Below are 25607 nucleotides of genomic sequence, written 5' to 3'. Positions count from 1 at the left end.
ATGGCACGCGATTGAAAAAACCAAAGAAGAGAGGGGCCCCCTTTACAAAAACGTAGTCGAGCGACCAGCGATGCCGAAGGAAAAAGAGATTTTACACTCCGTGAGAGTAAGCAGAAAAGCGATCAGGGTGAGATTGCTTACAGGCGAGCGGATGCGTCCTCGTGGGAGAGGACGACGTGAGGGGGCGCGCGTTTGCGCAAAGTGGAGTGAAGAAATCCGGAGCGCGCAGCGTCGTGGTAAAGATTCGCCTGCTTGTAACTCCTTCTTGCTCAGTCCCTGAGACGACGCTGAGCGGTTCTTCGCGTCTGAGAGGCGATCAAAACGTGGGATGCCTATAGGAACGCACAGAAACTTTACAATTGGCCGGGAGAAGGCTTTCGCTGACCTTGAGCGCCAAGAGAAAGAGCTACTTGCAGCGGAAAAACATTGCGTGATGATACTCCATTTCGTGTAACTTCCCGGAGATTGAAATCGCGTGCGTTTATATTTCTGCAAACGCTGCAATCAATCGATTATACAAAGCGTGAACTCGCGCAGCATCAGCGAGCACGCAAGGTACCAATCATAACGCGCGAAAGAAGCCCGCGAATCAGCGGCAACGAAAGACGCGCGCGCGCTCATGGACAACTCATAAATATTTGATCACCTAGAAAAAAAAGCACGCAAGTACGCAAAGATCATGCACTATTGAAATCATGCAGAGAAGCTCTCTTCTTTCTTCTCATATGTCTTCCTTTATTTGGCCTGCAATATCGCATCAGTGGAAAGAAAATCACACGATGATAGCTTACCTTTCCAAAAGACGTTGGCATCTGAATTTGAACTCATACTATTAATTTATTATAATCATACCCTAAAAAGAAAAAAAATCAGTCAATAAATAATAAAGTAAACCAGCAAAAAACGTGTAAATAAAAATTAGAACCTGCAAATAACATAAAAAACCTGTGGAAAAAATAAAAACCTGTGGAAAAAATATAAACCTGTGGAAAATAAAACACTGTAAATAAAATAAAAACCTGCGAATAAAATAAAAAATAAAAACCTGTGGAAAAACCCTACTAAGACTACCATGAAAAAAAATCTGGCATGAGGATAAATACCTAGAATACCTTATAAATCCATTGACATAAAATATTCCTATATTCTAATCAACCTAGATTACCTGATAAATCCATTGAAAAATGGTCTAAAGCACGTGGCGGCTGCTAGCTAAGCACGTGATGAGGAAAGGAGCTACAAGCCTACTACACAAACCGTCCTACCCTACTAGCAGCCGCCAACTAAACCCTAATGCAAAGGGAGAGGACCCGTGCAAACTAACGTAGTCGCCATGGTGATGATGCAAACTGAGCACGGAACGGGGAAGGGAGATATTGAAATTTCACTAATTAATTACGCCAATGTAACTGTCGTCCCGCTACACCCCCTGCAACGTACACAATTGGGTTCCATGTGCTGTAATAACCACCAGCTCTCACTCGTGAACCCCAACCCGCCCTCCATTCGATCAGACCTACGGTTACACTGTTGGAAATTTTCTATGCTCACGAGCGAGAGCAGTGGCAGTGCAGACATTTCGCGCCGTGTACGTCATAGGGAGCCCCGCCCCCTAAGAGCACGCCTACACCACACGGGGCCCCAAAGGAGGAACCTGGTCGTCGCGCTGGCCGGCCACGTGGCTTTCTTCTTCTCTCTTTCGTTGTCGAACTTTGCGAAGCTAGAGAAAAAGAGGAAGGGAATTAATAGAAACGAAATGCGAGTGCGCGCGATGAGGGATCGCCCAGATGCGAGTGGATACGCGAGGTGTCACGTCGCCGCGTCGCGGAAAACGTCGTTGGAGAGTAGACACAGCCACCCGCAATTTGCTTCGATGCTCTACGTCGCTTTACGCGTGGAGACGGACACGACAACGCGACGCGCGAGCAAAGATGAACGGGAAACGAACGATTTTTAGTGCGCTTACCAAATGGCGCCTACTGGATGGGCTGCATGCACGCCTCGCAGCAGGACGAAGCCCATTTCAAGTCGTCGAGACGAGCTTGCGGCGACATGGGGCTTCTTCGAAGTTCCTTGTGCGAATTTCGGTTCTTCGTAGCGCGCTAGCGCGCGCATTCCCGCGCGGAAACGATTGCAGCTGTTGCGCGTTGTCCGACCGCTAAAAGGTAAAATACGCTCTTTTGAGCTTTTCTCGTTTTGTATGAGGATTATCTAAAGCTGCTCTCATCTTCTGTAGGTCAAATGGACTCGAATAGACAACGAAATGTTCAAAAATCGCTTCGTTTGCAAACTTTCTCTAAGATTGTGACGTTGAGAAGACGGAAAACCGTGAGTATTCGGTTGGTATAAGCATGCGACGGGCATTCAGTCAACGCGTTCTCAGATTTCGAATTTCTCCTCGTCCGGGGAATTTTCATTTTTCGGAAACTGAAATCTGAATTTCATGTGAAGCGTCGCTGGAATGTTTGCTTCATTTTTATCGTTAAGAAGAACTGAATGGTGAGCAACTGACACAAAAACAGTTTACAGCTTTTTTAATATTTTTACTTTTCTCAAACTTTGCAGAGAACATGAGAAATTAATCTGAGGCATTGCTCGATTCTTTGACTCGTTTTTATCATTTTAAAGAAAAGTAAACGGTGAGCGATCAACACAAAACACGATTTTTTATTGGGACCCATAAACACATTTACATTTTTAAACATTCAACTGAGTTCCCTGCACCCAATCCCCCCACTACAATCAATTGATTGTCTTTTGTTGTACATGCACCATGTGATAATCGTCCCTGATTCATTGATGGCAATGGAAGCCAATCCCCAGAAAATTCATCATACATTTCAACACAATTGCTCTCTCCCCTTTCCCATCCTCCTGTTGCGACGAGTTTCCCATTCCATGATGACAATTGACACAATTCCTTTGTAGTTGGTTTGATATCAATCGACCCTTGTTTCTCCATTGAGAAACATTCAACTGAATTCCCCGCCCCTCCCCCTCCTCCAACAAACATTTTATCATCAATCACAGCCAATGAACACGCGAACCGTTTATTCTTCATTTTCTTTAATGGTTCCCATTCTCCCTTATTGATATCAAAACAATCAACTCGATCACTCTCTTCCCCTCCCACAAGATAAATGATCCCATTGTGTCCAATTGCTGATCTCCCTTCGAGTTGATATTCATCTGGTATTTTAGTTAATAATTCCAAATTTCTCGTTTCACTTTTCCATTCATAAATACTCGAACATCGATAGCTGTCATTGATATCCATGACATATCCTTTCCCTTCACATTCAAAGACACTCCCTATGCGTTTAATCCCCGGCAGATGATGCTCCTCTCCCTCCCACGCTCCCTTCTTAAACTGAAACATTCTATCCAACCAACCAACATGTAGCATTCCATTGATTTCGGCCACACGTCCATATGGCTGACAATAATCAATGGGCATGTTTGGTATGTTTGTCTCCCATTTGGAACTAGGAATTCCCATAGAAGGTCCAATCTAAATGTATCTAATTACAAACGCAAAATTCGATTTCTCTTTTAGACACGCCCCCACCTTAGTTCTCAGACCAATGTTCGTCACTTTCTCCTTGTTCTTCTCTTCTCTCTCTTTTTTCAATTCTCTTTCTAAATCCTTGACTTTTTCTTCCCATTCCACGAGGCGCTCTGAACTCTTATCGCTTTTATTTTCCATTATTCTTTGTGCGACGTGTTCTTGTCCTTCGGTTTCTTTCAAAACGTTCATAAATCGATCAAATGAATCAGGTCCTTTTTTCGGTAAAATTGAAACGAGAAGCAGTCGTGATCGCTCGACGTCATCGCAAATTTGACGAGAGAGCTTCTCAAACTCTTGAACAGTGATAAGAGCGACGGCGAGAAGACCATCGATAAGAGAGAGAGGAATGAGAATCTCGAGCAGAGCGGGAAGAATGGGAAACACGCGTTTCTTCCATCTTTCATCCATTCTCAACGAAGCAGGCAGCGAAAAAACGAAGGCAAGCGAATTTGGGGACTCTGTGGGGACTCTTGGTGCACGTGACACTAACATTAGCAGATGACGTCACCTCTGCATAATCAATAAATAGTACGATGTCGTTTATGCAGTAAAAAATTAAAAAAAAAAGGTAGGAAACGTCTGTCTAAAAAGTAAAGCAAAAGCCCTATGTTAACTCATCAGTACTGTTTTCTAGACAACGATGATTGCGATTAAGAAGAAATTTACCGAAAGGTGATTGAGGCCCCTTTTGAGGGTTCATTATCACCCGGACCACGGGATTTTTGCTCGCCGTGGCCGTTGTGAACATCGCTCGCTTCTTTAGTTCAGGCCACATGACAACCAACTTCTTAGCTTCTCTTCGGACAACGGAAATAAGAATTCGACTTACGACGGAGGAGAGAGGAGCTTCGAAAGAGCGATGGATAAATTCGGCCCTTGGGCGATCGGAAAGCACTGAGACGCATCAAGTTCACCGTCTAAGTGTAGGCCTTGGAGGTATCGCCAAACACAAAAATCAGCTCGCGTCTGCGCGCCTTACCTTACGTTTCGCATGAGAAAAACTGCTCGTGAGACCCCTTAGGGAGCCTCACTTTTTCGTTAAGATTTCAGAACATAGAAAATGTCGTTTGAAAGGCATTCCACTGTAGCCGAATCGTGTCGTGCAAAAAAATTCAGTGAAAAGGCTCACTTTTCAATGACCAAGGACCATTACCCGGATAAAGACACGTAGAATGTTCCAGGATGTTCAGCGAGTTCTCTTCGCAGGAGACAGCGCTTCTGCAACCACTGATTCCAATGTGACTGTAGAGAAGAAAAAGGGACCCAGAAAAAGTGCGTGTGCGTTACACTGATATAGCTCGGGCTTCGTTTCGAAGTATTTTCTGTGAAAACTGCTCGCGATTTCGAACCAGGTTCTCGTTAGTAGTCACAACTGATCGTGCGATTTCCATAGACGCCCTTGGTTTTTCTGGAAGTCGAAGTAGAAGAAAAAGCGTCGTCTCAACCGACGTTCTAGCTTTGTCTCGGGGAAGAGAACATAGAATAGCAATTTAATGTACCAACGGACCTGAATAAAAGGGGTTCAGGATTGACGACTAATAGTCCTGAAGCCAGCGAGAGCTGCCTTGTGCCATTCTCCCCCAGCCATATGTCAACTTCGATACTATTAGTTGAATACAAAGTCAGATTCACCTGCATGAGAAAAGAGGGGGTAATTAAGTACATAGAAATAGGTCCACTGACTCTCCGTTTGTGTGTATCTTACAGTCATCTCCAGGTGTGCACTAAAATCTTTTTGACGCCACACCATCTAACATATCTAGACAGATAATAATATCATGCGACCTATAGTGGGGCCGTACACATATCTCATTTCACAATGCTCACGTCTGTCACGACGAAATCCGTCTTTCATCAATGCCACCAACCTATATTCCTCACTAGCGTTGTAATGACGTTGGCACGTCCAACTCTACGGCCGAATCTGCAGAGAAGCAGACCAGTGACGTCTATAGAAGCCGTTGCTCTTGCGACAAACAAGGCTAATGTGTCGCCAGTTTGGTCCCACTCCTACTCAACAAAATGAAAATGCTCCAATTCCTGACTATTTAGAAGGGAATAGTCTAGCGCTGTTCTCTGATTTGCTGTAAGTACACAGGACCAGCGTTCATATTTAATTTTAAAAAGCTTTGAAAGTCAAGCAATATGTTCAACTTCTTTAACGCTCGATCGATCGCGTTTGGTCTCGCCGTAGAAACTCACTAATCCTTCTGTCAGTACTCCTATAGGAACGAAAGCGCAGGGCAACTGTACATGGCACGCGATTGAAAAAACCAAAGAAGAGAGGGCCCCCTTTACAAAAACGTAGTCGAGCGACCAGCGATGCCGAAGGAAAAAGAGATTTTATACTCCGTGAGAGTAAGCAGAAAAGCGATCAGGGTGAGATTGCTTACCGGCGAGCGGATGCGTCCTCGTGGGAGAGGACGACGTGAGGGGGCGCGCGTTTGCGCAAAGTGTAGTGAAGAAATCCGGAGCGCGAGGCGTCGTCGCGATGATTCGCCTGCTTGTAACTCTCTCTTGCTCAGTCCCTGAGACGACGCGGAGCGGTTCTTCGCGTCTGAGAGGCGATCAAAACGTGGGATGCCTATAGGAACGCACAGAAACTTTACAATTGGCCGGGAGAAGGCTTTCGCTGACCTTGAGCGTCAAGAGAAAGAGCTACTTGAAGCCGAAAAACATTGCGTGATGATACTCCATTTCGTGTAACTTCCCGGAGATTGAAATCGCGTGCGTTTATTTTCTGCAATCGCTGCAATCAAACGATTATAGAAAGCGTGAACTCGCGCAGCATCAGCGAGTAGTGAGCGTACGCAAGGTACCAATCATAACGCGCGAAAGAAGCCCGCGAATCAGCGGCAACGAAAGACGCGCGCGCGCTCATGGACAACTCCTAAATATTTGATCACCTAGAAAAAAAGCACGCAACTACGCAAAGATCATGCACTATTGAAATCATGCAGAGAAGCTCTCTTCTTTCTTCTCATATGTCTTCCTTTATTTGGCCTGTAATATCGCATCAGTGGAAAGAAAATCACACAATGATAGCTTACCTTTCCAAAAGACGTTGGCATCTGAATTTGAACTCATACTATCAATCATTATAATCATACCCTAAACAGAAAAAAAATCAGTAAATAAATAATAAAGTAAACCAGCAAAAACGTGTAAATAAAAATTAGAACCTGCAAATAACATAAAAACCCTGTGGAAAAATAAAAACCTGTGGAAAATAAAACCCTTTAAATAAAATAAAAACCTGTGAATAAAATAAAAACCTGTGGAAAAAACCTACTAAGACTACCCTGAAAAAGAAAATCTGGCATGTGGATAAATACCTAGAATACCTTATAAATCCATTGACCTAAAATATTCCTATAATCTAATCAACCTAGATTACCTGATAAATCCATTGAAAAATGGTCTAAAGCACGTGGCGGCTGCTAGCTAAGCACGTGATGAGGAAAGGAGCTACAAGCCTACTACACAAACCGTCCTACCCTACTAGCAGCCGCCAACTAAACCCTAATGCAAAGGGAGAGGACCCGTGCAAACTAACGTAGTCGCCATGGTGATGATGCAAACGGAGCACGGAACGGGGAAGGGAGATATTGAAATTTCACTAATTAATTACGCCAATGTAACTGTCGTCCCGCTACACCCCCTGCAACGTACACAATTGGGTTCCATGTGCTGTAATAACCACCAGCTCTCACTCGTGAACCCCAACCCGCCCTCCATTCGATCAGACCTACGGTTACACTGTTGGAAATTTTCTATGCTCACGAGCGAGAGCAGTGGCAGTGCAGACATTTCGCGCCGTGTACGTCATAGGGAGCCCCGCCCCCTAAGAGCACGCCTACACCACACGGGGCCCCAAAGGAGGAACCTGGTCGTCGCGCTGGCCGGCCACGTGGCTTTCTTCTTCTTCTCTTTTTCGTTGTCGAACTTTTGCGAAGCTATAGAAAAAGAGGAAGGGAATTAAAAGAAACGAAATGCGAGTGCGCGCGATGAGGGATCGCCGAGATGCGAGTGGATACGCGAGGCATCACGTCCGTGTCACGTCGCCGCGTCGCGGAAAACGTCGTTGGAGAGTAGATACAGCCACGGGCGGATCGCTTCGACGCTCTACGTCACTTTACGCGTGGAGACGGACACGACAACGCGACGCGCGAGCAAAGATGAACGGGAAACGAACGATTTTTAGTGCGCTTACCAATTAGCGCCTACTGGATGAGCTGCATGCACGCCTCGCAGCAGGACGAAGCCCATTTCAAGTCGTCGAGACGAGCTTGCGGCGACATGGGGCTTCTTCGAAGTTCCTTGTGCGAATTTCGGTTCTTCGTAGCGCGCGCATTCCCGCGCAGAAACGATACAGCTGTTGCGCGTTGTCCGACCGCTTACGAAGTAAAATACGCTCGTTTGAGCCTTTCTCGTTTTGTGTGAGGATTATCTGAAGCTGCTCTCATCTTCTGTAGGTCAAATGGACTCGAATAGACAACGAAATGTTCAAAGATCGCTTCGTTTGGAAACTTTCTCTAAGATTGTGACGTTGAGAAGACGGAAAACCGTGAGTATTCCGTTGGTATAAGCATGCGACGGGCATTCAGTCAACGTGTTCTCAGATTTCGAATTTCTCCTCGTCCGGGGAATTTTCATTTTTCGAAAACTGAAATCTGAATTTCATGTGAAGCGTCCCTGGAATATTTGCTTCATTTTTATCGTTAAGAAGAACTGAATGGTGAGCAACTGACACAAAAACACAACAGTTTACAACTTTTTAATATTTTTACTTTTCTCAAACTTTGCAGAGAACATGAGAAATTAATGTGAGGCATTGCTCGATTCTTTGACTCGTTTTTATCGTTTTAAAGAAAAGTAAACGGTGAGCGATCAACACAAAACACGAATTTTTATTGAAACCCATAAACACATTTACATTTTCAAACATTCAACTGAGTTCCCTGCACCGAATCCCCCCACTACAATCAATTGATTGTCTTTTGTTGTACATGCACCATGCAAGTGTCGTCCCTTATTCATTGATGGCAATGGAAGCCAATCCTCTGACAATTCATCATACATTTCAACACAATTGCTACCTCCCCTTTCCCATCCTCCTGTTGCGACGAGTTTCCCATTCCATGATGACAATTGACACAATTCCTTTGTAGTTGGTTTGATATCAATCCAGTCCTGTTTCTCCATTGAGAAACATTCAACTGAATTCGCCGCCCATCTCCCTCCTCCAACAAACATTTTATCATCAATCACAGCCAAAGAACATTCAAACCGTTTATTCTTCATTTTCTTTCTTGGTTCTCATTCTCCCTTATTAATATCAAAACAATCAACTCGATCACTCCACGCCCCTCCCACAAGATAAATGTTCCCATTGTGTCCAATTGCTGATCTCCCTACGAGTTGATATTCATCTTGTATTTTAGGTAATAATTCCAAATTTCTCGTTTCGCTTTCCCATTCATAAATACTCCAACATTGACCCCTGTCATTGATATCCATGACATATCCTTTCCCTTCACATTCAAAGACCCTCCATATGTCTCGAATCCCCGGCAGATGATGCTTCTCTCCCTCCCACGCTCCCTCCTTAAACTGAAACATTCTATCGTCCCAACCAACATGTAGCATTCCATTGATTTCAGCCACACGTCCATATGGCCGACAATAATCAATGTTTGGTATGTTTGTCTCCCATTTAAGACTTGGACTTCCCATTGAAAACTAAATGTTTTCCATTACAAAAAGTAAAAATCAACTTTTCTTTTATAGACACGCCCACCTTTGTTCTCAGACCGATGTTCGTCACTTTCTCTTTCTTCAATTCGTTTTCCTTCTCTTTTTTTTTCTGTTTTTCTAATTTTAATTCTCTTTTCAATACTCTAATCTCTTTTTCACCTTGAATAGAATACGTAAATAATTATTTAATTCAATTTTTCTCTTATTTCTATTCAACTTTACGTTTTTGCTCGCGTTTCTCTTCTTCTCCAAGTAGTTTTCTTGCAACGTGTTCCTGTCCTTTGGTTTCCTTCAAAACGTTCAAAAGTCGATCAAACGAATCGGGTCCTTTTCTTGGTAAAATCGAAACGAGAAGCTGCCGCGATCTTTTCTCGTCATCAATCGAATCATGAGAGAGCCTCTCATATTCTGGAATTGTTATGAGTTTGACTTCGAGAAGACGATCGATCAGAGAAAGAGGAATGAGAATTTCCACGAGAGCGGAAAGAATGGGATGCACACAGGTTTTCCATCTTTGATCCATTTCAAAGAGAGTAAAAGCAAGATCGCGAGCGATGTGAACGAAAGGTTCGGGGGAACGTTTGGGGACTCGTCGTAATGACGTCACGAGATGAATAAACAAGCGCCAGTCTGGGGCACTCAAAACCGAGCGTCACGTGATGATCGCATGGGTAACAAAAGTAGGCGTGGTCAGCAATAGAGTCATCATAATACGATATTTTATTGATCTTAATACTGGCGTTCCTTCTTTAGGTATTCTTCGCGATCTCTCTCTTGCTTTGTGGGCGTCTCCGTCTTTGGCTGGTACGAGAGACGGTTGAGGGTTCTTGATATATTCGATTATTGCCATTGGAGCCTTTTCGATTGGGTATGAGTAACTCGAGACTCATATCTTTCCGTCAGTTGATCGAAGAGTTTGTCCATGATGAAATCGTTCTGAAAATTATATTAATTATTTCATTTTTATTGAGAATCGTGATTTTTCGATACCCTGATCCACCAGTTGGCGTCCATGGCGCAAGCTTTTGAATGATATAACAATGTTTACGTCAGAACTCGCTTCCGGGTGACGTAAAACGTCTTACCCAAAGTAGGAACCTAGACAATTTAAATTCACGCAAGAAACACTTTATACATTATCTCATACGGTATTTGCATCACATTCAGTCTCTTAATTAAATCTCTATAGCTTAGCCCTTTTCCCTCCGGATAAATAATTGATGATCTCGATAATCTCAAGAAGAAAATTGATCACTGAGCTTAAATTATAAATCAATATGAAATTGTAATTACGTCACAAGGCTTTGTTCTACCTCGATCGCCTGACGGAAGATTGGCTTTCAGATAGAAAATAATCCCAAGCCATCTTTCCTTCGATGTGATTGGTTCGTCAAAAAGTCCGAGATCTTGTGTAGCAGCGAATGTTTTCAATGTGACGTCACACACTTCGTCGCGCGCTAGGCAGACACAAATCTTCTCTTTTACGCTGAGTACTGCCGCACTGGCTGGCCCAGTGGAGTTGTTATTCGAATAGCACGACTCATAGTCGGAGTCGATTCGTTCAATTATCGTCTCAACTAACTGATTCGAACGTAGAGAGACGAAGTCGATGCAGCTGTTGCGTTGTCCAACTGCTAGAAGGTAAAATACGCTCGTTTGGGTCTTCATCGTTTTGTATGAGGATATTTTAAAGCTGCTCTCATCCTGTGTAGGTCAAATGGACTCGAATAGACAACTTCGACGTTGTGGCCATTGTGGCTTCATCTCCTTTACCATTGGATATGTGTAACAATAACGTATACGCGCCGGGTCAAAATTCATATTTTACTGTTAGTGCACCAAAGAATTTTTCCAAAAGAAAAGTGTTCCTGAAAATTATTTTGATTAGCTCGTTTTTATTAGGAATCGTGATTTTTTGATACCCTGATACACCAGTTGTCCTCTATGCGAGCTATACAATTTGTGGAAGCAAAGCATCTAAGGATTACGTCAAAATGCGCCTCCGTGTGACGTCAAATGTCCATCCCAGTCACCCATGGCTTTTGCCCAGTATATGCGTTAGTACTACACTAGAGATGCCGTTAGATTCACCATCGCTTACCGAAACTTGGAACTGCGGCTCAAGCGAGAAAGTTGTAGTCGTGCCTCATGCTGCATTCCCGGATAACGAAAAACTAACTTGTGCAGAGAACTCGTTGCTCTCGCGTTTTCGAAGTCTTCGTCTTTGCTTCATTCACGTGATAATATAGAGTACATTCTATTATTGGCTCTTCACTAAGATTCGTTTCTTCGTAGCGCGCGCATTCCCGCGCAGAAACGATGCAGCTGTTGCGCGTTGTCCGACCGCTTAGAAGGTAAAATACGCTCGTTTGAGCCTTTCTCGTTTTGTATGAGGATTATCTGAAGCTGCTCTCATCTTCTGTAGGTCAAATGGACTCGAATAGACAACGAAATGTTAAAAAATCGCTTCGTTTGGAAACTTTCTCTAAGATTGTGACGTTGAGAAGACGGAAAACCGTGAGTATTCCGTTGGTATAAGCATGCGACGGGCATTCAGTCAACGTGTTCTCAGATTTCGAATTTCTCCTCGTCCGGGGAATTTTCATTTTTCGGAAACTGAAATCTGAATTTTATCTGAAGCGTCGCTGGAATGTTTGCTTCATTTTTATCGTTAAGAAGAACTGAATGGTGAGCAACTGACACAAAAACAGTTTACAGCTTTTTTAATATTTTTACTTTTCTCAAACTGTGCAAAGAACATGAGAAATTAATCTGAGGCATTGCTCGATTCTTTGACTCGTTTTTATCGTTTTAAAGAAAAGTAAACGGTGAGCGATCAACACAAAACACGAATTTTTATTGGGACCCATAAACACATTTACATTTTTAAACATTCAACTGAGTTCTTTGCACCCCATCCCCCCACTACAATCAATTGATTGTTTTTTGTTGTACATGCACCATGCAAGTGTCGTCCCTTATTCATTGATGGCAATGGAAGCCAATCCCCAGACAATTCATCATACATTTCAACACAATTGCTCCATCCTCCTCCTCCTGTTGCGACGAGTTTCCCATTCCATGATGACAATTCATAGCATTCCTTTGTGGTTGGTTTGATATCAATCCAGTCTTGTTTCTCCATTGAGAAACATTCAACTGAATTCCCCGCTCCTCCCCCTCCTCCAGCAAACATTTTATCATCAATCACAGCCAATGAACACGCAGTCTGTTTATTCTCCATTTTCTTTATTGGTTCCCATTCTCCCTTATTAATATCAAAACAATCAACTCGATCACTCCACTCCCCTCCCACAAGATAAATGTTCCCATTGTATCCAATTTCTGATCTCCATTTGAGTTGATATTCATCTGGTATTTTAGTTAATAATTCCAAATCTCTCGTTTCACTTGTCCATTCATAAATACTCTTGCATCGATACTCCTCATTGATATCCATGACATATCCTTTCCCTTCACATTCAAAGACACTCCTTATGCCTCGAATCCCCGGCAGATGATGCTCCTCTCCCTCCCACGCTCCCTTCTTAAACTGAAACATTCTATCAATCCATCCAACATGTAGCATTCCATTGATTTCAGCCACACGTCCACATGGCTCACAATAATCAATGAGTGGCATGTTTGGTATGTTTGTCTCCCATTTGAGACTTGGACTTCCCATTGAAAACTAAATGTTTTCGACTACAAAACCGAAAATTCAGAAGTGTTTTAGACACGCCCACCTTAGTTCTCAGACCGATGTTCGTCACTCTTTCCTTGTTTTTCTCTTGTCTCTCAGCCTTCAATTCGTTTTTTGCTTCTTCTTTCTCTTCCTCCTTTTTCTCTAATTCCCTTTTTAATTTCCTGATCTCTTTCTCACCTTTGAATAAAATGTATATAATTGATTTTAATTTATCTCCCTTTTTCCTTGAACCTTACGTTTTTGTTCGCGTTTCTCTTCTTCTCCCAGTAGTTTCTTTACGACGTGTTCCTGTCCTTCGGTCTCCTTCAAAACGCTCAAAAATCGATCAAACGAATTGGGTCCTTTTTTCGGTAAAATCGAAACGAGAAGTTGTCGCGATCTCTTCTCGTCATCAATCGAATCAAGAGAGAGCCTCTCAAACTCTTGTGCAGTGATGAGAGCGACGGCGAGAAGACGAGTGAGTAGAGCGAGAGGCGAGAGAATTTCAATGAGATCGGGAAGAATTGGAAACACGAACGTTTTCCATCTTTCATCCATTCTTCGAGAGCTGGAGTACGATCGAACAAAAACAATGCGATATCGCGAGAGAGAAGAACAAATGGTTCGGGGGAACGTTTGGGGACTCCTAATGACGTCACGACTCACGAGATGGATAAACATATGCGGAACGCAGACAGCCAATCAGCGTTGGGCTCTTGTTCTATTCATCTATAATGAAGAGAGAAATTTGGCAATTGCGTTGCCATGGACGCGAGGGTCAGCAAACGTTGACGTCATCATAATCAGATAAACTTATTTGAAAATTTTATTTAGTCTCATTGTAATTCTAGGCTGGCCCTATTCCATCATGATTTTAGTCAGCAATTCTATTCTTTGCAATGAAATGATGCAAGATTTCCGGCGTCAAGTTCGAAGATGGCGGAAGATGCCTCGCGGTCTTACGTTTCGCGTAGATTATTGAATATCGGCTCTTTCGCTGGAACGTCGAACGGGACATAAGGGAGCGCGAGCACGAGCACGTGATCGAAGAAGAACGTCGCGTAGAAGAAGAAAACGGCGTATTTCGGCTACAACAACAGCGTGGGAGCCATTAATGAATGCAAAATAGGCGTCGGTAAGCGTATGAGCTATCAGGTGCCCGTTTTTCGCAGTGAAAAAGGCGAACAGAGGTCGCCCATCACATTCGCCTCGTTTTTTTGCAGCGATCGACAACTACGAAGCGCCGTTGGATCGAAAATTCACGCTCAACCTCGAAGAGAAGCCGTGAAAAGATCGAACAGGTACGCTTTGTGCTCCCCGAATCAATTCGCGTTTTTCTTTTGGAATTTTGACTCGCACCAACTGTTTTTTCCGCGCTGGGTTGTTATACTAGCAAAGTAGAGTAGATCTAGCGCGTTTAGTTGGAAATCGGCGAGATCATTAACGAGATTTCTTTACCATAGGGGAACGTTTCTCACTGATGCCATGCTCATGATGGATGCAATTTCTCCCACGAAAGAGATCATTCGGCTATTGTACCCGGTATTGTTCCTTGAATAAACGAAAAACGGCTTCAGCTTTCGGCGTAATCGTAAGTAGTGAGACTTTTTGTCATTTTTATGAGAGCAAATTAATTAATTAATTATTGACTTCTAGGACGATTATTGGAATTCATTCTAACCTGTCATCATCGCTACGGGCGGAAGAGAGCCGGAAACAAATCGCTTGAAACAAACCCCTAACAAAACGAAACGTTCAAACTGGGTAATGTGGTACATCCATAGATAAGATGTAAGTCTAAAACTAGATTGCTCTCTAGTGTCATTAGATATAAATCCACAGCGAATATTGCCAAGCTGGGATTCTCTTTTAGAGGAGAAACGTTTTACAACGTCTTGGGCACTCAATTACGTCAAGCTATTTAATGATTTGCCAAGAGAGCGCAAAAGATTTCTCGTTTCCGTTCAGGTTCTTTGCATTTGATCTGAACTGCTTATTTTTGTTTTGTAGCCGCATTCACCTCTGGGCCCCGAGGTGACTAAATAAAACCGGCCCAACTCTTGAGCCAGAGAGGATAAACGTGGCTTGAACGCAGGGGATTCAATCCCCTACTCCCGTGGCACGAGTGATAAACTGCCACCCCACTTAGGAAGACGCGGTGGGTCACAATGGCGGTCCCCCTGGAACCAGGCCGGCAGAACTCACATCCGAGGGCTGCCGGTCCCAGGCGTCCGAGCCGGGAGACTAAACAGGCTCTAACTCCGACGGGGGAGTAGGGAGGATGACCCCCACCCAACCGAAGCCTGTATGGACCCCTCGCGGTCCGTGCAGGTGGACAGCGAAACAGGGAAGACCAATGCGAAATTTTTTTCAGAATTTCCGGTTTACTTCCGGTATTTATTAAATAAAATATTATGAACATGTCTACGCCTACGCTATTGTCTGTGTGCGACGCGACGTGCCGGAGGAGACCTCTTCAAGGAGGCCTCGGAGCAGTTTCATATCTAATGTAGGGTCATGCTCAGGACCCTGTTGCCCCTACGCTACACACTACTACTCTGCAACTATCTCTACTACAACTACGGTATGAAAAGAGTCATTTAAGATATAGCAACAAAGCCGATTTCTGCGACGTCATCTTCCTCAGAACTCCTTCCAAAAAGAGTTTCTAGATAGGTCACCAATTTGTGATCCCTGAAAGGACGCCAGAATTAATACGGCGAAAGAAAACGATGGAAAACAAACCTGGAAACGGTGAAACGACGAGAAAGATAGAAGATCAACATCCCGTATACCCTAAAGAGAATCACAATTACATTTAAAATAGCTTTTAGTTGATCTATTAGTAGGATTTTTGCATGTTAGTCTCAGAAGCGAACGAAAGCGCAGGGCAACGGTACATGGCACGCGATTGAAAAAAACAAAGAAGAGAGGGGCCCCTTTACAAAAACGTAGTCGAGCGACCAGCGATGCCGAAGGAAAAAGAGATTTTACACTCCGTGAGAGTAAGCAGAAAAGCGATCAGGGTGAGATTGCTTACCGGCGAGCGGATGCGTCCTCGTGGGAGAGGACGACGTGAGGGGGCGCGCGTTTGCGCAAAGTTAGTGAAGAAATCCTGAGCGCGAAGCGTCGTCGCGATGATTCGCCTGCTTGTAACTCTCTCTTGCTCAGTCCCTGAGACGACGCGGAGCGGTTCTTCGCGTCTGAGAGGCGATCAAAACGTGGGATGCCTATAGGAACGCACAGAAACTTTACAATTGGCCAGGAGAAGGCTTTCGCTGACCTTGAGCGTCAAGAGAAAGGGCTTGTTGAAGACGAAAAACATGGCGTCATGTGTACTCCATTTCGTGTAACTTCCGGGAGATTGAAATCGCGTGCTTTTATTTTCTGCAATCGCTGCAATCAATCGATTATACAAAGCGTGAACTCGCGCAGCATCAGCGAGTAGTGAGCGCATGAAAGGTACCAATCATAACGCGCGAAAGAAGCCCGAGAATCAGCGGCAACGAAAGACGCGCGCGCGCTCATGGACAACTCCTAAATATTTGATCACCTAGAAAAAAAGCACGCAACTACACAAAGATCATGCACTATTGAAATCATGCAGAGAAGCTCTCTTCTTTCTTCTCATATGTCTTCCTTTATTTGGCCTGCAATATCGCACCAGTGGAAAGAAAATCACACAATGATAGCTCACCTTTCCAAAAGACGTTGGCATCTGATTTTGAACTCATACTATTAATCATTATAATCATACCCTAAACAGAAAAAAAACAGTAAATAAATAATAAAGAAACCAGCAAAAACGTGTAAATAAAAATTAGAACCTGCAAATAACATAAAAAACCTGTGGGAAAAATAAAAACCTGTGGAAAATAAAACCCTTTAAATAAAATAAAAACCTGTGAATAAAATAAAAACCTGTGGAAAAATAAAAACCTGTGGAAAAACCCTACTAAGACTACCCTGAAAATAAAATCTGGCATGAGGATAAATACCTAGAATACCTTATAAATCCATTGACCTAAAATATTCCTATATTCTAATCAACCTAGATTACCTGATAAATCCATTGAAAAATGGACTAAAGCACGTGGCGGCTGCTAGCTAAGCACGTGATGAGGAAAGGAGCTACAAGCCTACTACACAAACCGTCCTACCCTACTAGCAGCCGCCAACTAAACCCTAATGCAAAGGGAGAGGACCCGTGCAAACTAACGTAGTCGCCATGGTGATGATGCAAACTGAGCACGGAACGGGGAAGGGAGATATTGAAATTTCACTAATTAATTACGCCAATGTAACTGTCGTCCCGCTACACCCCCTGCAACGTACACAATTGGGCTCCATGTGCTGTAATAACCACCAGCTCTCACTCGTGAACCCCAACCCGCCCTCCATTCAATCCGACCTACGGTTACACTGTTGGAAATTTTCTATGCTCACGAGCGAGGGCAGTGGTATTACAGACATTTAGCGCCGTGTACGTCATAGGAAGCCCCGCCCCCTAAGAGCACGCCTACACCACACGGGGCCCCAAAGGAGGAACCTGGTCGTCGCGCTGGCCGGCCACGTGGCTTTCTTCTTCTCTCTTTCGTTGTCGAACTTTCCGAAGCTAGAGAAAGGGAATGAATAGAAACGAAATGCGAGCGCGCGCGATGAGGGATCGTCTAGATGCTAGTGGATACGCGAGGCGTCACGTCCGTTTCACGTCGCCGCGCGTCGCGGAAAACGTCATTGGAGAGTAGATACAGCCACGCGCGGATTGCTTCGACGCTCTACGTCGCTTTACGCGTGGAGACGGACACGACAACGCGACGCGCGAGCAAAGATGAACGGGAAACAAACTATTTTTGGTGCGCTTACCAATTGGCGCCTACAGGATGGGCTGCATGCGCGCCTCGCAGGGAGACGAAGTCCATATCAAGTCGTCGAGACGAGTGTGCGGCGACATGGGGCTTCTTCGAAGTTCCTTGTGCGAATTTCGGTTCTTCGTAGCGCGCGCATTCCCGCGCGGAAACGATTGCAGCTGTTGCGTTGTCCGACCGCTTAGAAGGTAAAATACGCTCGTTTGAGCTTTTCTCGTTTTGTATGAGTATTATCTGAAGCTGCTCTCATCTTCTGTAGGTCAAATGGACTCGAATAGACAACGAAATGTTCAAAAATCGCTTCATTTGCAAACTTTCTCTAAGATTGTGACGTTGAGAAGACGGAAAACCGTGAGTATTCCGTTGGTATAAGCATGCGACGGGCATTCAGTCAACGTGTTCTCAGATTTCGAATTTCTCCTCGTCCGGGGAATTTTCATTTTTCGGAAACTGAAATCTGAATTTCATGTGAAGCGTCGCTGGAATGTTTGCTTCATTTTTATCGTTAAGAAGAACTGAATGGTGAGCAACTGACACAAAAACAGTTTACAGCTTTTTTAATATTTTTACTTTTCTCAAACTTTGCAGAGAACATGAGAAATTAATGTGAGGCATTGCTCGATTCTTTGACTCGTTTTTATCGTTTTAAAGAAAAGTAAACGGTGAGCGATCAACACAAAACACGAATTTTTATTGGGACCCATAAACACATTTACATTTTTAAACATTCAACTGAGTTCACTGCACCCCATGCTCCCCCCACTACAATTAATTGATTGTCTTTTGTTGTACATGCACCATGAAACCATCGTCCCTGATTCATTGATGGCAATGGAAGCCAATCCCCAGACAATTCATCATACATTTCAACACAATTGCTATATCCCCATCCTCCTCCTGTTGCGACGAGTTTCCCATTCCATGATGACAATTCACACAATTCCTTTGTAGTTGGTTTGATATCAATCCAGTCTTGTTTCTCCATTGAGAAACATTCAACTGAATTCCCCGCCCCATCCCCTCCTCCAACAAACATTTTATCATCAATCACAGCCAATGAACAGTCCCACCGTTTATTCTTCATTTTCTTTATTGGTTCCCATTCTCCCTTATTAATATCAAAACAATCAACTTGATTACTCTCCCATCCCCCTCCCACAAGATAAATGTTCCCATTGTGTCCAATTGCTGATCTCGCTTCGAGTTGATATTTATCTGGTATTTTAGTTAATAATTCAAAATTTCTCGTTTCACTTTTCCATTCATAAATACTCGAACATCGATTCTCCTCATTCATATCCATGACATATCCTTTCCCTTCACTTTCAAAGACACTTCCTATGCGTTTAATCCCCGGCAGATGATGCTCCTCTCCCTCCCACGCTCCCTTCTTAAACTGAAACATTCTATTCCCCCAACCAACATGTAGCATTCCATTGATTTCAGCCACATTTCCAAATGGCCGACAATCAATGGGCATGTTTGGTATGTTTGTCTCCCATTTGAGACTTGGACTTCCCATTGAAAACTAAATGTTTTCGATTACAAAAAGTAAAAATCAACTCTTCTTTTATAGACACGCCCACCTTTGTTCGCAGACCGATGTTCGTCACTTTCTCTTTCTTCAATTCGTTTTCCTTCTCTTCTTTTTTCTGTTTTTCTAATTTTAATTCTCTTTTCAATACTCTAATCTCTTTTTCACCTTGAATAGAATACGTAAATAATTATTTAATTCAATTTTTCTCTTATTTCCATTCAACTTTACGTTTTCCTTCGTTTTTCTCTTCTTCTCCTAGTATTTTTTTTGCGACGTGTTTCTGTCCTTTGGTTTCCTTCAAAACGTTCAAAAATTTATCAAACGACTCAGGTCCTTTTCTTGGTAAAATTGATACGAGAAGCTGTCGCGATCTCTTCTCGTCATCAATCGAATCAAGAGAGAGTCTCTCATATTCTGGAATTGTTATAAGTTCGACTTCGAGAAGACGATCAATCAGAGAAAGAGGAATGAGAATTTCCACGAGAGCGGAAAGAATGGGATGCACGCAGGTTTTCCATCTTTGATCCATTTCAAAGAGAGTAAAAGCAAAAACAAAGCAAGATCTCAAGCGATGAGAAGAAAAGGTTCGGGGGAACTTTTGGGGACTCGTAATGACGTAATGAGTAGTCACGAGTTGCAAAACAAACGCCAATTTAGTCCGGGGTACTAAAAGACCTAGCGTCACATGATGAAGGATAGTGGGCGTGGTCAGCAGCAGAGTTATACATTACGTCATCATAATAATCACATATCTTTTTACAAAAAATGTTTCACTTAGACAGGCGTTCCTTCTTTAGGTATTTTTCTCAATTTCTTTCTCTCCGCCGCCTTGTGCGCGTCTCCGCCTTTCGCCGGTAACAGAGACGGTAGAGGGTTATTGATATATTCGATTATTGCCATTGGGGCTTGATCGCCTTTTCGATTGGGTATGCGTAGTACTCGCGTATAGCCCCCTGGTCGAGATTCATATCTTTCCGTTAGTGGACCGAAGAGTTTGTCCACGAGAGAATCATTCTAAAAAATATTTTAATTAGTTAATTTTTATAGGGAATCGTGACTCGGATTTTTCCGTACCCTTATCCACCAATTGGCGTCCATGCGAGCTTTCCAATTCCCGCGTTTTCCCAACGAAATCATCTAATGATTACGTCAGAATTCGTTTCCTGGGTGACGTAAAACGTCTTACCCAGTCTCCGACTTTTTTCATTGCTTTGGCGCGCGGAACGGTCGTCTGTATGCGTTCGTGCTCCACTAGAGACGCCGTCAGATTCTTCAGCATCGCTCGACGAAGCTTAGAACTGCGTCCCAAGCGAGCTAACTTGTAGCCGTGCCTCATACTGCAAAGTGAACCCGTATAACGCAACGCATAGCGCAAAGAACTCGTGCCTCGTGCGTCGCGAAGAAGAGACTCACAACGAAGAATGGTAAGGGAATAACGCATTACGCGTCCTTTTGCGCAACCGCGTACCTTCGAAAAGTCACTGCAGGATCGTTCTACGTGTAGTTAGTTATCCGGGGCCCCTTTCGAGGACCCACGCTATCGCGTTCGTAAAGTAAAACGGTCTTCTTCTTCCCTTATAGCCACCGAAGAAGCCAGACCCGAAGAAGGACGCTAAGAAAGGCAAGCAGCCGCAGAAAAAGGCGGCGAAACCGGGCGGCGGAAAAGCGAAAAAGAAGAAGTGGTCGAAAGGAAAGGTTCGCGACAAGCTGAACAATCTCGTCCTCTTCGACAAGGCAACGTACGACAAGCTCTACAAGGAAGTGCCCAACTATAAGCTGATTACGCCCTCCGTTCTCTCGGAACGTCTCAAGATCCGGGGATCTCTCGCGCGACGGGCTCTCAAGGAATTACTCGCGAAAGGACTCATCAAACCCGTTCTCGCGCATCACGCACAGATGATATATACGCGTGCGACCAAGGCGGAATAACTGGACGGGTTCTAGAGGGGTTTTTTTTTGAGGGGCCCTCTTTGATGAAAGAAATTAGTGGTTGTCAACTGTTCTAGCGCGCTTGCATTACTTAGAGACGGTCAGAAATTTTCTTTCAGTCATTCTAACGTGCTTTAGTCGCTCTAAGCACGTGTCCACGCTCATGAGAGTACGATTCTTATTGATCGTCGTCCTGACGTCGTGCGCCGTCATCTGCGAAGCGCAGACGGACGGGGACGGCTTTCGTTTGCCGCCTCACGACGGCAAAAAGCGTTGTCTCTCCCTAAACGCCGAAACATTCGACGCGGCCGTGAAAAAACACTCATTCGTCATCGTTCTCTTCTACGTGCCCCCGGGACATCCATTCCATCCCGTCAAAGACTCGGAAACGGCGAAACGACAGCAAGAACAGCAAGAAATGCTTCTCGAAGTAAGTAAGAGAGCGGGCCACGCCCACACAGGAAGTATTTTATGTCGACGTGTCAACGATTAGACAACCGTGCAAATATTAGAAAAGGAGGGCGTGCGAGCGGCGACGATAAATATGGTAGAGAGCTTTGTGCTTACAAAACGTTTAGGTTAGGTGTGATATACTCAATTAGTGGAGTGTCAATTGTTTATTTTCTTTAGGAGTTCCTGCTCCCGGAAATATCGTCGTTTTCGGAAAGGATCGCGTCGCTCCGCACGTGTATTATGGTCAACGGTATTAATCAATCAAAATTTAATATTTAATTTTTATTTTATTAATTTTTTAGTGCTCCGGAAGTATTGATTCCCTATGTGATGAAGGTTATTTAATATTTGTTTTTAATATTTATTTAGGTTACTACATTTTATGTAAATGTATAATTAATTATATTTTTTAGATGCTTGTTTCTCCTTTGACTGAGATTCTTGGGAAGACTCAGAAGAAGAATTACGATGACGTAGACCAGGCGAAAGTCATTGGTTATTTTGAAAAGAACACCAAAGGTACACAGTGTCTACATATCAATTAACATTATTAATTATTTTCTATTATTAGCGTTGAAGGATTTCATGAAAGCTGCTCAAGTTTTTCAACCAATCACGCCATTCTATGTTGTCTATGATAAGAAGGTACTGTAGAGAAATTAGTTAATGAATTATCTAGTATTGATACATTGATTCTCAGTTGGCCAAAAGCGTTCAACTGAAGAAATCAAATAGTCTTGTCTTTGACAGGCCCTATGATAAACGTCTTACACTAGCTGAAGTAAAATAGTTAAGATTTTAATTAATTTAGTATACATATCCGGTTCTAATTTAGCCCAAGAATATTGAAGCTATTGTAGGATTTATTAGAAACAATAGCAGGTTAGTGCAAAGATAAATTATCACGTGATTATCTAGTGGGTATAAACAGAGAAGCATTGAATAAAATGCGTCTGGAAACAATACACACAACATGGGTAAACTTTAATTATTTTAAAGTATTAATTATTGGATATTGTTTTTTCTATATATATAGAATCATGGAGAGGGTCAAAAGATGTTTGTTGCCTTTGTTAGACCTGAAACGGAAGGTATTTGGCAATTAATAATTTAATATTGATTTTTTAAAATTCGTTTTTAGCTGGGAGTCAATTTTTCTCTACTCTAAAAAATGTTGCACGATCTTTCACCTCTGACAATCGCACTCACTTTGTCTGGATACATCCGGATCCCTTTCAAATGGTTACACAAAGACATCCTATGTATTATTCAAAAATAAATTATTTAATCATTGCTCCCAGCTTCACAGAACGTGGAAACAAATGTACGGTTTGGATGTGACGAAATCAGACGCTTCCTTTGGCGTCATAGATTTAATCAAAGTAAAATAATAAAAACATGAGTTAACATAGACACGTGACCTGTCTAATTATATAGGCTGAATGTGCCTGGTACGACTCAGAGAAACGACTAAAAGAACTCCAATCGTGGATAAAGAACGTCTTCACGGGAGAGATATCAATGAGCAAAGTCGAAGCAATATCGTTGCCAAGGGAACCGGATGAAGAAACTAGTCATAGCGCCGGCGATCTCTAAAATTGACCAATCGTACAAGCCGAATGCAAAATTAGACTGTAGCGTGCATTTTTGTCTGATTTTATCGCGTGATTTTTATCCTGTTTAGACTAAAGGGGGGGTGGACGAAGCGGCGTTACTAAGGTTTCAACCGCAGTCTTGTGACGTCACTCTTCCCCGTATTCGCCCTCTCAGTGTTCGCGTGCCCAATCGTAAGCGAAGCGCTCCCTGTCTATCGAATAGCGTCGAAGGAGAATGCGAGAATACAAGCTAGTCGTTCTCGGCTCGGGAGGCGTCGGCAAGAGCGCTCTCGTAAGAAAAAACGGGGAAAAATCGTCGCCCCGCCCCCGCCCGGGCTCTGGGCGACAATCGATGAATGAAATGACGTTTCTAGCTTACGGGCGCGCTGATAGGGATAGCTCGTAGCTATCGCGTTCGCGTTCAACTCCTCGAGGCTGTGGCCACGCCCTCTTTTTGGGAGTGTCTTTTGTCTGACGTCTTTTTCTCGCTTTTTCTAGACCGTGCAGTTTGTTCAGGGTATTTTTGTTGAGAAGTATGATCCCACGATCGAGGATTCGTATCGAAAGGTGAGCGTTTGTTGAGAGAAAAGCGAGTTTTTTTTCTGATTCTAGCGTACGCTAGACCGTCGACGTCGAAGGCGCTCAGTGCATGTTGGAAATACTCGACACAGCTGGAACGGTAAGATTGAAAAGGAAATATGAGAAACAAATATAGGCCTTTACTTTCTCTTACTCTGTATCTGTGGAACTGAAAGCTTTGACTATAGAGAGATTGATGACATATTGACTCTCTATAGACTCTCTATAGATAGTCAATAAACTCTCAATGGAGTCAATAGGCTCTCAATGGAACTGAAGCCTTGACTATAGAGAGATAGAGAACGTCATTGACTCTCTATGGACTTCATAGTCACTTGATTGACTCCATATTCTCTCTATAGACTTTATATGTAGTCTCTCTCTCTATAGACTCCATAGTCTCTCTACAGACTTCATCATAGTCTCTCTATAGACTCTCTATAGAGAGGCCTTAGCTTTCTCTTACTCTGCAACTCTTAGTCATGCGTTTTCTCTTCTCTAATTTTTATTTATGTTTAGGAGCAATTCACTGCCATGAGAGATTTGTATATGAAGAATGGCCAGGGCTTTGCTTTGGTCTATGCCATTACGTCTCAGGTTCCGTAAAGAATCAGTACATTGGTATTCCTATTTCTAATGAGTTTTTATTAGGCAAGTTTTAGTGATTTGTCCGAATTGAGAGAGCAGATACTACGAGTCAAAGACACGGAATCAGTAAGAAGAGAGTGCGTATATATTTGAATATTAATTTATTGATTTCCTAGGTGCCCATTATTCTTGTTGGAAATAAATGCGATCTTGAAGACGACAGACTAATAAGCTCTGAACAGGGAAAGCAACTCTCAAGACAGTGGGGTCACTACTGGTACAAATCAAAATAAATTAAGAAATAAAAGTATTTATTAAAAAAATTATTAGTTCCTTTGTTGAAACGTCAGCCAAGACGAAACTGAACGTAGAAGAGGTATAATTGTGTTACATGTAATCAGGTTTCAATAATTATTTAATTAATATTATTAGCTTTTCTTGAGTCTGGTGAGAATGGTGAACAAAGTTCAACAGGACATGGTTGACAGTCGAAAGAGAAGAAAGTCGAAGTCAAAGGGCAAGTGCACACTTCTTTAGAGCGAGGAAACACGATGAAAGAGCGCTAGGCCACACCCCCGTACCCACTCCCCACTCTCAGACTGAGCCGCATCTCTCTCTCTTTGTGTCGTTCTTCTTTCATTTGTTGCTTTCTCAATAACTAACGCGTATGTATCTATGTATGTATGTTATCGATTAATTATCGCAAGTCATGTGACTCATTTGTCGATATTTAGATGTTATAATTAGAGTCATTCAATTCCTTAGAGCACTTGGTATGATGCATTTTATTCTATAAGCGTATGTACTAGGTATGAGTATCAATGTAAGCATGCTAATTATGATAGTCGAGTAAATACGGCAAGTCATATATTAGGTGGTGTCCGTAGAGCACGTGTTATGTGTGACGTCATTTGATTAATCACTTTTCTGTGTATGGTCAATTAATTACAGCAAGTCATGTGACTCCTCATTCAATATTTAGATCTTTTATAATTCCTTAGAGCACGTGGATTGTACGACGCACACAGTCACTTTATTCTAATCATAA

The 25607-nt window shown here is 43.0% G+C and overlaps 7 protein-coding genes and 7 long non-coding RNA genes across 18 annotated transcripts; 7 read left to right on the top strand and 7 right to left on the bottom strand.

The window, feature by feature from the left end:
• The first annotated feature begins 2123 nt into the window (after positions 1–2123).
• LOC136198917 (uncharacterized) lies at positions 2124–2524 on the top strand. Its single transcript, XR_010672932.1, has 3 exons — positions 2124–2165; positions 2237–2328; positions 2384–2524. It is a non-coding gene; the product is annotated as an uncharacterized lncRNA (long non-coding RNA).
• A 123-nt stretch (positions 2525–2647) lies between these two features.
• On the bottom strand, positions 2648–4036 carry LOC136198805 (uncharacterized). The gene is made up of 2 exons (XM_065988854.1): positions 3569–4036; positions 2648–3511 (listed from the first exon to the last, which is right to left on the bottom strand). The coding sequence occupies exons 1-2, from the start codon at positions 3974–3976 to the stop codon at positions 2690–2692; spliced, it is 1230 nt and encodes a 409-aa protein (XP_065844926.1). The 5' UTR covers positions 3977–4036; the 3' UTR covers positions 2648–2689.
• Positions 4037–4727: 691 nt separating this feature from the next.
• Positions 4728–7915, bottom strand: LOC136198903 (uncharacterized). The gene is made up of 7 exons (XR_010672926.1): positions 7782–7915; positions 6619–7524; positions 6206–6571; positions 5962–6152; positions 5396–5492; positions 5274–5327; positions 4728–5200 (listed from the first exon to the last, which is right to left on the bottom strand). It is a non-coding gene; the product is annotated as an uncharacterized lncRNA (long non-coding RNA).
• An 8-nt stretch (positions 7916–7923) lies between these two features.
• On the top strand, positions 7924–8495 carry LOC136198928 (uncharacterized). The gene is made up of 4 exons (XR_010672935.1): positions 7924–7972; positions 8044–8135; positions 8191–8306; positions 8377–8495. It is a non-coding gene; the product is annotated as an uncharacterized lncRNA (long non-coding RNA).
• A 380-nt stretch (positions 8496–8875) lies between these two features.
• On the bottom strand, positions 8876–9978 carry LOC136198849 (uncharacterized). Its single transcript, XM_065988913.1, has 3 exons — positions 9548–9978; positions 9369–9484; positions 8876–9310 (listed from the first exon to the last, which is right to left on the bottom strand). Exons 1-3 carry the CDS (start codon positions 9846–9848, stop codon positions 8888–8890), a joined length of 840 nt encoding a protein of 279 aa, XP_065844985.1. The 5' UTR covers positions 9849–9978; the 3' UTR covers positions 8876–8887.
• A 54-nt stretch (positions 9979–10032) lies between these two features.
• LOC136198911 (uncharacterized) lies at positions 10033–11571 on the bottom strand. Its single transcript, XR_010672927.1, has 5 exons — positions 11248–11571; positions 10639–11193; positions 10473–10584; positions 10316–10423; positions 10033–10261 (listed from the first exon to the last, which is right to left on the bottom strand). It is a non-coding gene; the product is annotated as an uncharacterized lncRNA (long non-coding RNA).
• Positions 10805–12408, top strand: LOC136198889 (uncharacterized). 4 transcript variants are annotated; one of them, XR_010672925.1, is made up of 6 exons: positions 10805–10966; positions 11038–11154; positions 11228–11562; positions 11621–11679; positions 11751–11842; positions 11898–12408. It is a non-coding gene; the product is annotated as an uncharacterized lncRNA (long non-coding RNA). The 4 variants fall into 4 exon arrangements; XR_010672924.1 differs by having other exon boundaries at positions 11214–11562; XR_010672923.1 differs by having other exon boundaries at positions 11038–11562; positions 11898–12013; positions 12082–12408.
• Positions 12162–13659, bottom strand: LOC136198789 (uncharacterized). The gene is made up of 3 exons (XM_065988833.1): positions 13268–13659; positions 13072–13208; positions 12162–13016 (listed from the first exon to the last, which is right to left on the bottom strand). Exons 1-3 carry the CDS (start codon positions 13566–13568, stop codon positions 12204–12206), a joined length of 1251 nt encoding a protein of 416 aa, XP_065844905.1. The 5' UTR covers positions 13569–13659; the 3' UTR covers positions 12162–12203.
• A 378-nt stretch (positions 13660–14037) lies between these two features.
• On the top strand, positions 14038–15434 carry LOC136198882 (uncharacterized). 2 transcript variants are annotated; one of them, XR_010672917.1, is made up of 5 exons: positions 14038–14145; positions 14234–14311; positions 14474–14601; positions 14667–14774; positions 14830–15434. It is a non-coding gene; the product is annotated as an uncharacterized lncRNA (long non-coding RNA). The 2 variants fall into 2 exon arrangements; XR_010672918.1 differs by having other exon boundaries at positions 14474–14608.
• Positions 15435–18015: 2581 nt separating this feature from the next.
• LOC136198922 (uncharacterized) lies at positions 18016–18801 on the top strand. Its single transcript, XR_010672934.1, has 4 exons — positions 18016–18066; positions 18138–18229; positions 18285–18400; positions 18467–18801. It is a non-coding gene; the product is annotated as an uncharacterized lncRNA (long non-coding RNA).
• Positions 18549–20041, bottom strand: LOC136198795 (uncharacterized). The gene is made up of 3 exons (XM_065988842.1): positions 19644–20041; positions 19465–19580; positions 18549–19406 (listed from the first exon to the last, which is right to left on the bottom strand). The coding sequence occupies exons 1-3, from the start codon at positions 19942–19944 to the stop codon at positions 18591–18593; spliced, it is 1233 nt and encodes a 410-aa protein (XP_065844914.1). The 5' UTR covers positions 19945–20041; the 3' UTR covers positions 18549–18590.
• Positions 20042–20118: 77 nt separating this feature from the next.
• LOC136198867 (large ribosomal subunit protein bL17-like) lies at positions 20119–20764 on the bottom strand. Its single transcript, XM_065988926.1, has 3 exons — positions 20602–20764; positions 20490–20552; positions 20119–20429 (listed from the first exon to the last, which is right to left on the bottom strand). The coding sequence occupies exons 1-3, from the start codon at positions 20749–20751 to the stop codon at positions 20190–20192; spliced, it is 453 nt and encodes a 150-aa protein (XP_065844998.1). The 5' UTR covers positions 20752–20764; the 3' UTR covers positions 20119–20189.
• A 576-nt stretch (positions 20765–21340) lies between these two features.
• LOC136198814 (calsequestrin-1-like) lies at positions 21341–23511 on the top strand. The gene is made up of 13 exons (XM_065988861.1): positions 21341–21774; positions 21838–21922; positions 21975–22047; positions 22100–22133; positions 22211–22316; positions 22369–22442; positions 22498–22578; positions 22633–22679; positions 22729–22774; positions 22834–22888; positions 22939–23039; positions 23099–23179; positions 23235–23511. The coding sequence occupies exons 1-13, from the start codon at positions 21508–21510 to the stop codon at positions 23391–23393; spliced, it is 1209 nt and encodes a 402-aa protein (XP_065844933.1). The 5' UTR covers positions 21341–21507; the 3' UTR covers positions 23394–23511.
• A 27-nt stretch (positions 23512–23538) lies between these two features.
• Positions 23539–25323, top strand: LOC136198856 (ras-related protein Rap-1b-like). Its single transcript, XM_065988918.1, has 8 exons — positions 23539–23684; positions 23891–23959; positions 24015–24071; positions 24491–24568; positions 24623–24685; positions 24736–24836; positions 24890–24935; positions 24992–25323. Exons 1-8 carry the CDS (start codon positions 23628–23630, stop codon positions 25094–25096), a joined length of 576 nt encoding a protein of 191 aa, XP_065844990.1. The 5' UTR covers positions 23539–23627; the 3' UTR covers positions 25097–25323.
• The last annotated feature ends 284 nt before the right edge of the window (positions 25324–25607 follow it).

Source organism: Oscarella lobularis, chromosome 1 (assembly GCF_947507565.1).
Source record: "Oscarella lobularis chromosome 1, ooOscLobu1.1, whole genome shotgun sequence".
Lineage (NCBI taxonomy): Eukaryota > Metazoa > Porifera > Homoscleromorpha > Homosclerophorida > Oscarellidae > Oscarella > Oscarella lobularis.
Note: the sequence above shows the minus strand (reverse complement) of the source record. Positions and strands in the feature narration are given on the sequence as shown.

Bases quoted from the DNA above. Each gene is read 5' to 3' on its own strand.
- LOC136198805 (XM_065988854.1), bottom strand. From the start codon at position 3,976: ATGGATGAAAGATGGAAGAAACGCGTGTTTCCCATTCTTCCCGCTCTG. The intron at 3,512-3,568 runs GTGGGGGCGTGT...AGATACATTTAG, and splicing joins ACATTGGTCTGAGAACTAAG to ATTGGACCTTCTATGGGAAT.
- LOC136198849 (XM_065988913.1), bottom strand. From the start codon at position 9,848: ATGGATCAAAGATGGAAAACCTGTGTGCATCCCATTCTTTCCGCTCTC. The intron at 9,485-9,547 runs GTAAAGTTGAAT...ATTCTATTCAAG, and splicing joins AGAGAAACGCGAGCAAAAAC to GTGAAAAAGAGATTAGAGTA. The intron at 9,311-9,368 runs GTGGGCGTGTCT...GAAAACATTTAG, and splicing joins ACATCGGTCTGAGAACAAAG to TTTTCAATGGGAAGTCCAAG.
- LOC136198789 (XM_065988833.1), bottom strand. From the start codon at position 13,568: ATGGATGAAAGATGGAAAACGTTCGTGTTTCCAATTCTTCCCGATCTC. The intron at 13,209-13,267 runs GTAAGGTTCAAG...TTTTATTCAAAG, and splicing joins AGAGAAACGCGAACAAAAAC to GTGAGAAAGAGATCAGGAAA. The intron at 13,017-13,071 runs GTGGGCGTGTCT...GAAAACATTTAG, and splicing joins ACATCGGTCTGAGAACTAAG to TTTTCAATGGGAAGTCCAAG.
- LOC136198795 (XM_065988842.1), bottom strand. From the start codon at position 19,944: ATGGATCAAAGATGGAAAACCTGCGTGCATCCCATTCTTTCCGCTCTC. The intron at 19,581-19,643 runs GTAAAGTTGAAT...ATTCTATTCAAG, and splicing joins AGAGAAAAACGAAGGAAAAC to GTGAAAAAGAGATTAGAGTA. The intron at 19,407-19,464 runs GTGGGCGTGTCT...GAAAACATTTAG, and splicing joins ACATCGGTCTGCGAACAAAG to TTTTCAATGGGAAGTCCAAG.
- LOC136198867 (XM_065988926.1), bottom strand. From the start codon at position 20,751: ATGAGGCACGGCTACAAGTTAGCTCGCTTGGGACGCAGTTCTAAGCTT. The intron at 20,553-20,601 runs GTAAGACGTTTT...CGTAATCATTAG, and splicing joins TGAAAAAAGTCGGAGACTGG to ATGATTTCGTTGGGAAAACG. The intron at 20,430-20,489 runs GTACGGAAAAAT...AATATTTTTTAG, and splicing joins ACGCCAATTGGTGGATAAGG to AATGATTCTCTCGTGGACAA.
- LOC136198814 (XM_065988861.1), top strand. From the start codon at position 21,508: ATGAGAGTACGATTCTTATTGATCGTCGTCCTGACGTCGTGCGCCGTC. The intron at 21,775-21,837 runs GTAAGTAAGAGA...GTCAACGATTAG, and splicing joins AGCAAGAAATGCTTCTCGAA to ACAACCGTGCAAATATTAGA. The intron at 22,443-22,497 runs GTACTGTAGAGA...ATTGATTCTCAG, and splicing joins ATGTTGTCTATGATAAGAAG to TTGGCCAAAAGCGTTCAACT.
- LOC136198856 (XM_065988918.1), top strand. From the start codon at position 23,628: ATGCGAGAATACAAGCTAGTCGTTCTCGGCTCGGGAGGCGTCGGCAAG. The intron at 23,685-23,890 runs GTAAGAAAAAAC...CGCTTTTTCTAG, and splicing joins GCGTCGGCAAGAGCGCTCTC to ACCGTGCAGTTTGTTCAGGG. The intron at 24,936-24,991 runs GTATAATTGTGT...TAATATTATTAG, and splicing joins CGAAACTGAACGTAGAAGAG to CTTTTCTTGAGTCTGGTGAG.